Source organism: Cyprinodon variegatus, unplaced genomic scaffold (genome assembly GCF_000732505.1).
Source record: "Cyprinodon variegatus isolate N-32 unplaced genomic scaffold, C_variegatus-1.0 Scaffold82, whole genome shotgun sequence".
Classification (NCBI taxonomy): Eukaryota; Metazoa; Chordata; class Actinopteri; order Cyprinodontiformes; family Cyprinodontidae; genus Cyprinodon; species Cyprinodon variegatus.
This window is the reverse complement of record NW_015150535.1, coordinates 1192442-1200490: the sequence shown is the minus strand read 5'-3', so window position 1 is coordinate 1200490 and position 8049 is coordinate 1192442. Positions and strand designations below refer to the sequence as shown.

General features: G+C 35.7%; 1 protein-coding gene across 1 annotated transcript in view; it reads right to left on the bottom strand.

The window, feature by feature from the left end:
* col27a1 (collagen, type XXVII, alpha 1) overlaps positions 1 to 8049 on the bottom strand; it is a 108954-nt gene that overhangs the window by 25643 nt on the left and 75262 nt on the right. The window contains exon 6 of the mRNA XM_015373179.1: positions 4734 to 5393. Coding sequence (XP_015228665.1) covers positions 4734 to 5393 — 660 coding nt within the window. The remainder of the gene's footprint in view (positions 1 to 4733; positions 5394 to 8049) is intronic.

The window sequence follows — 8049 nt, the reverse complement described above, 5'->3', positions numbered from 1 at the left end:
TAAACGTAGCTCTTGTTATGATGTTTAGGCAAAACCCTTTTAAGGTGTTAATCAGTCTTCAGTATTAATGTTTCTGAGGGAAAAGCTCAATTTCTATGATTATGTAGGAACGGCAATAACAGTTTAAGAGTTATTAACTATCGTTATTATGACTACTGTAACACACCTAAAAAAAGCCAGCAGAACTGCTTCACTGAGTTACTAAAAATATCGGTAATAATCACATGTAATAAATGTGAAGAACTTATGTCTAATAGAGTGGCACTTTCTATTTTGCCTTTAAAATCTTGGATGGACTGAAAGAAAGACTTTCTTAGCCCCAAGCACGTCATAGAATACAAACATGTTTTTAAAGCATTACTAGGGTTGCTAGGTCCACCGCTTTTGTTTGGAAGTGTAACCTGGTTGGTATTTCTATTTTTATTATAATTACATAAAATACCTATTTTTATTCAGACTGTTCACACACCTGACTGTAAAACATTCTAGAAAAGGGACATTCAATGAAAACTTACTACGGTCCAGTTACTAAAATGTATTCTATAAGGTCTAAACGGAGGTTCAGCTTTTGCCTCTTATTGTTGTACCTAAAGTAATAGTATGCTCAGCTTTACTGTTAATAAACAGCTCCTTCTGATAAGGAACTAGCTATTTCACATTAATAAAAGTAGTTCCAATAGTTCAATTTTGAAAACTTTTATCAGACAATAAAAGGAACTACTGAATATAAGATACGTTTTTATCTTTGAACAAACTACACTTGCATTTAAAAGTTTGTTTTGTTAATGTTCCATGGTTTAATTCTAATAATAAAGTAGAAATCACAAGAAAGCTGCAAGGTCCACAATTTAATTGAGACATCAAGCTTAATCAAGGGGGACATCAAAGGGGGATGGCATCCCCCTTCTTAAAAACATCTTTAAAATCCTCCCCCTTCTTAAATGTCCATCCCCTTATACCATCCCCTGTGACATTTTATCAATGAATGTGTAAATTTCTATTATATATTAACAGTAATGGAAATAATATTGCCCTTTCAAAATTTGGCAGGCTATGCGCTTATAAGTAGTCTGACCAAATTACAGTGGCCCAGAGGGCACATGCGCTTTCATTTTCAACCTCAGTGGTGCAACCAGTGGAGCAGGTGACAGTGGAGCAGGCTGTTTCTGAACAGCATCACAACGAGGCGGCAAAGACGTGATTTGAGTGACTTAATTTTTAAGAAGGCAAAAACTAACACTTCAGGTAAGTCAAGAGTTAGAAGACATTACCTTTTATAAGCTTACCACAGTGTCACCAAATATTTAGAATTCCTAATTTCTGGACATAGCGATAGCATGCAAAGCTATAACTAACACGCTCAATGAGGCGTAAACTTGGCCAAATGGAAAAAATCTCGGACTGGAGAATCTGCCTGAAAAGGTCAAAAAATCGTACAGTGTATGCCCGTCTTAAGTTTTGATATAAACTACTAAACATGGTTGTTTTAGCTGTCTGTTGATGTCATTAGAATAACAAATGGTGTCTCTGTCTAATCCTTCGATATTAACCAGTACAAAGCAGAAAGGATCCAGTTCCAAAAGCAACTAGCAACCCTGAACTGTCACCAAATTAAATCTGCGTTTTTTTAATCTCATAGCAGATTGAGAAGTCATGGAGGTCCTGGTAAATGTAAGGCCATATTCTTTAATCTGGATTAAATCCTACATGAGAGACACAAAAAATATGTCTAATTGTGTTTTTTGTTGCATAACAACTTAGTTTACTTAGCTGTGGGTCACATGACCTGTTCTTTGATGGATCTGACCCTCTGAGGTAGAAAAGTGACATTTTGAGAACAGCCTGGACGGAGGATCGGTATAGGCAGAGTGCTGTATACTGATCTGATAAAACTTTTAAAAAATCAGGAATTAAGCTCATACTTCTATCCAAAATTACACAGTGTTGCTTTAACATTTAAAGTGACACCTTGACATCAAAACCTGGAATTAAGTGATGACTGACGTATTCAGTCCTATCCACAGAAAAACAAACAGTGATTTAAAATAAATAAAAGGTATTATATTAATAGCGGTGTTTTCTTCTCCCAATTTCACAAAAGAGGTAGAACTGATTCTTCTGTCCAACATTTATTCATTCCAATAGAAAAGGGCTGAGAGTAAAACAGATTAGATGAAGAGCTGTAATGCTCGTGGGTCTCCAGCATGTGTTTAACGATGGCGCAAAGCCACTGATTCAATGACAGCGTTATTACAAAAAAAGGTGCATTTTTCTGCAATCTGCTCAATGTGCAGAAAAACCTCTATGACTTTACCCAACTTCTTACTAAACCATCCAGTTCAGCTAAATTTCTAAAAAGTATATGTTGTATATAAGAAAATGGAAGCCTATAACTTGCATTAGCCTGCATTGCCTCTACAGCTATTCTGCTGAGTGGATTTTAAGGCACTGCACCTTTAGCTGCATGTCACCAATCAGCGAGTCTGCATTTGGTTTAATCTACCCTACAGCTGCTGTAATCACCTACTTCCTACACCAGGAAATCCAATCAAAAGGAATAAATCTCACTCCTGCACACCAATAAAAAGTGAAAGATTAATAGTGTTACATTAGAAAATGTTCTAAGAATCAATGAGGTCCCCTAATGTTCACACATGTCGGCATCAAAGGCGTTTAGATCAACGCATGTCTGAGCAGTGAGACCGTCGCTGATGGGTTTCAGGTGGACGCTGACGAAGAACAGAAAGTGTTCAACCAGAACCATTTATCTCACTCTGTTCATTCATATCGCCTGCCTAATCTGACTCACAGCCCCAGACTTACATCATGCATACAGGCCTTAAAATGAGTTCCATGTTTTTTGGTTCTTAGTCTCTCATGTAACAAAAGCAAAGGAATATTCCACAATGAGGATAAACTCATAAGTGTAGTTATTGAGAGATTTTTGTTCTTTTATTGTTAAAAGCAAATAACATATTATGTAAATGTTGATTTTTTTAAAATATGCAATTCAGAAATTAAACTTTTTGGATATTTTTTCAAATCAATTGTTTTTCAAACTATTTTTTTTCAAAAACTAATTGTAAACTTTTTATTGTTAAATTTTAGTTTTTCAAATTTCTCTTTGTTCAGATTGAGTTTTACAAATCAGATTTTTTTTTTCAAATTACATTTAACAGATCCCTTTCTTTAAACTACAAACCCAATCTGAAAGCTAGCTTTTGATTTGCACATTCACCAATAAAAATTCATGCACATCAATAGAAATGCATTGTAAAATGCAAAAGCATAACATTTGCAAAAATTGGTTTCAGGAAAAGGGCAATTTGAGAGGGAAAACAACATATAAAAAAAAGTGAAAACATTTGATAATGGGAAAAATTAAATAAAATGATTAATGAATTTATCCCTTAATAAAATAAAAGAATAAAATCTGAGAAAACAGCAACCTTAGTCTGAGCAGTAGTCTTTTTTATAAAGAAGTTTTTCAAAGCTTCATTTCTTGATAATATATATGTATATATATATTTTTTTTTAAATTTCCATTTACAAAATTTGTTCTTTGCCTTCACTATCAGAACAATATTCGCTCCATACTGTTGGGATTATTTTTCATTATTTATATATTTATTTAACCCTCAAAATACCTTTCTGATAAGTGTGAAGGCTAATGTTTTCCCCAGTAGTTTATCTAATTAGGACAAGATTTGGAAATAAAATGAGAGCATAGATACAGTGTATTATTCTTAATATAGAGCTCTGTCACAATGCATTCGGATTCTCCTTAATCCTAAACACTGTGTTACTTTGATATATTTGATGGCTTTTAATCATGTCTAGGTGGATATTTGGCAAAATTTTATTTAAAATTTTATTTTATTCTAAAATGTATTTGAATTGAAACATTTATCTTATTCTATTTTTATGTGTTTATGTATTTTAGCCTTTAGCTTTTATCTTATGTTCCTTAACTGTGATTCCTGTACAGCACTTTGGCAAACCCGGTTGTTTTAAATGTGCTTTATAAATAAAGTTTGAGTTGAGTTGAGTTGATATGGGTGGAGCCAGTGATTAATCCTGATTTACAAACATGTTTATGATGTAATGATGTGATGAGGGGGCAGGGTGTGATCCAGGAGATGTCTAAAATGCTTCTTTAACTGTTATTCCATCTTTCTGAAGAAGCGAGCCTGGTGGTAAGCGCTACCATTTGTAAACCTGAGCAATTTCTTTGTCCGAGTAAGATTTCAATTTCTTTTAAATCTGTTCTCATGTCTCATAGTCATTTTATATATCTACATTGGAAAGTATTATTTGAAGGGTTCGTTCTGAGTGATCTCCTCTCGGGAAATTACACAGGAGAGAAAACTTAAAGATGCAAACACAAAGTTTTCCATAATAAAATGGTGTTTCTGCCCTGACATGGCAGTAGAATCACTCGTTAAGAGCCACTGATGGACCAACCCCAAATAGAGGCCGCAAATAAGTGAGGAGATTCCTGTTTAACAAATACCTCCATTACTCATCCCTTGTTTAAAATAACCCCTTGTTAGTTTGTTCTATTTGATTCAAAGTTCTAATCTTTTGAGTGTCAAGTAGAAGGTTTAAACTTAGTGCACTAGCTGAAAATAGACTTTAACATAAATGCGTCCTCTAAGCTTTGCATATAGTAACATTTGTAAAACAAAAAGCCACAAAAAAGTATAAGAGAAGAGAAAAAAAAGTTCACTTACATCTGGTCCGGGGGGTCCCATCCTGCCAGGTGGTCCCTTCTTGAGCCTGTACGTTTTCCCATCAGAGCCCAGGACCAGATCTCCATCCCTGGATTCAGTCGTCACAATCCGAGGCCTGCCTCTGCCTGGATCTTTGCCTTCACTGTTAGGCTTGCTTCCATGTACCAGGGGTTTGGTTGTCTGGGCAGCGATAGGGGTCCAGCTGCGTGTGGGTGAAACAATACCTGTTCTGTCTGGAGATTCCTCTATCAGCTCATTTGATTCGGTTGATGTTCTTGGATGGGAGGGCATCTTAGGAAACAGAGGGATTCCCAGAGATGGCTTCTTTGGGGAACCTCCAACATCCAAGTCGATGATATTGTCTGAAGGCTTTAGAGGAACAACCAATGAAGTCCTAGAATCTGTTTCCTTCTCTGTTGTAATGTTCTCCTCCACTTTTTTGGAAGACACATCTGGTTTACCCTTCTGCCCGCCGTTCTGTCCATTTCTAGAAGGTCTCCACTGAGGATTCACTACTCCACCACCTTGAAATATTGGATCTAACAGATCGGTGTCCTCGTCAATCACAAACACATCTCCACGTCCCACTGAGCCTTTTCTGTTCGGCAAGGAAGGGATCGTTCCATCCCCACGAGACCCTTCTTGTCCTCGAGACGCATTCTGTGAAGAAAGAACAAGAATCAGGGCTGTTTTTCAGATGTTGTGAAAGCAACCTGCTTTGGAGTTGGTTGGAGTATTAACCACATGTTGTTTGGATCCTCACTGATCTGATTTATCGTCTGGAAAATAAAAAAAAAAAGATAAAAACTTTCTTACTGTAGGGAATTCATATCAAAAGATATATATATATATAGTACTATATGATGAAGACCCTCTGTTGGTCTTTAACAGTGATGAAGAGGATGCTCACTGTTGTTTATAATGTTCTTTACTTTATCAATAATTATTTTTTGTGAAATCCTCCATAGAGGCTCTAGAAGAGTTCCTATCAGCTTGTTGTTTTTTTTTTTTTTAAGTCATTTGCTCCAGTACTTTTACCCTGTCAGATGTTGCAGGATCTGATTAATCCACAACAGAATCATAGAAGAGATATAGCATCTTGCTGCAGCAATGAAGGACCTAGGCCTCCTTAGGAAACACATTCTGCTCTCTGTCTTCCTGTAGACAGCTTTGCGGTTGTGTCTCTAGTCAGGCTTGTTGTTCAGCCGATCACTAAAGCATTTATACTCTACCACCTCCATTTTGTTTACCTTCCTTTCTACAGTACAGATTATAGAAATTATGAGATTTTCTTATTGTTATTATTATCATTATCATTATCACTGTATTTAGCTGTGGTAAAATTATGTTCTTCACTGAATCAAAATAAACCTTCCTGCAGATTTCCATTCTGATCTGTTCTGGATTTTTAACCAAATCTTACTGAGATTTGAATTTCAATTATACACCTGAAATACAGTACTTAACATTTTAATATTAAAGAAAATGACAATTATGGAACAACTAACAGTCTGGACTATGGGTGGAAGCAAGATAACCTCAATACACACAGGAAGAACTGTAAACTCCGTGTAGCAAGATCTGAACTGAGGAGCTGCAAGGCAATGGAGCTATCAGCTGCACCGCTGTTCACCATGAAAAATTAAACATTTCATTTTCACATTCTGCATAAATTAAGTATTTTACAGGTTTACAAAATGACAAAAAGACTAGGGAAGAAGCATTTTGTTTTAGTAGGATTCATCAAATCCAATTTCTAAAAAAATTTTCAGCCCTACTGCCACGGACTGAAACTCTGGGTCCCTGAGCAAGACCCTGAACCCCAAACTGCTCCCCAGGCATCGCCCAAAGAAAGCCTACTGCTCCCCAAAGGTATGGGTTAAATGCAGAGAGTTCATTTCATTGCTCTGTACTTTTGACAGTGTAACGACAATAGAAAAAAGCTGAAAAAATAAAAAGCATTCCAAAGATAACACACAAAATCACACCCCAGCCGTGTGCATGTGCAACATATCCATCCATCCATCCATCCATTTTCCATCATGCCAATTCCTGCTTAGGTCGCGAGGGGTGCTGTTGCCCATCTCCAGCTGTCAAAGGGTGAGAGGCGGGGTACACCCTGGACACGTCGCCAGTCCATCGCAGGGCAACACAGAGACAAACAGGACATACAACCATTCATGCACTCACTCATAACTACGGAGGATTTAAAGAAGCCAATTGACCTAACAGTCATGTTTTTGAACTGTGGGAGGAAGACGGAGTACCTGGAGAGAATCGACGCATGCTCAGGGAGAACATGCAAACTCAGAAAGGCTGGGAATCAAGCCCATAACCTTTTTGCTGCAAGGCAGCAGTGTGACACTGTGCAGCGGTTTTTTTAATTGAATAGAATTTAATTAAACCTGAGTTTAATTAAGAGAACCTGTTTAACTGTAATCAGCTGCCGTAGACTTGGGACGTGTTATGGTAACTTTATGTAGAAATTTTCCCATTCTTTCTCTGCAAGGACAGAGCTTCAAAGAGTGTTGAGTGCATATGTGATGTGGTCAGGGTATTACATCAGTTTTCCTTTTGAAAATTTTACAAAGAAATTAATAAATGAAACAATAATTGCTTCCAGAAAAAGGAAACAAACAGAATAAAAACAGAAACAAACTCAGGATAAAATAAGGAATATAGCATTAAGATGTGATACAAAGAAAATCACCATCAGTATCTGGAATTTACTCAAAATGTAATCAGAGCAATATCTTATACAAGAAAACATAAAAGTTGGAATGGAAAAAATTGTGTAAGCTGGATAGGAAAAAATGAAAAAGTTAGATTTTATTCAAAAAAATTGATTAAAACTGTGACAAACAAATTACATTAAAACCAAGAAATAAAACTACATCAAGTTAAAAGCCACATAAAAATTTGAATAAAATAACAAAACCAGAAAAAAGAGAAATAAACAAAAAAAGTCATGAATTTTTTTTTTTTATATTTCACTGAAAATGATAAAAAGTTGAATATAATGAAAATCAGTGTAGAAATATAGAATGCCTTTATAAAAGCAGGACAGAAATTACAACATAATATAACTAAGAATGAAGATTCAAGAAAAAAAAATAAATATAAAATATAACTAGAATCATTTATAGGGGTGTCACTGCATAGCCCACTAGTGCCGCTTCCAGACAATTTTTTGATAGATCAGATCATTTACATACGGAAGAGGATTAGGGCCACTGGAAAAATTAAAAAAAGTAAGCTGCTTTTTTAATTTTATTTCAGTATAGTATGGGAAAAAAGTCAGAATTCTGACTTTTTT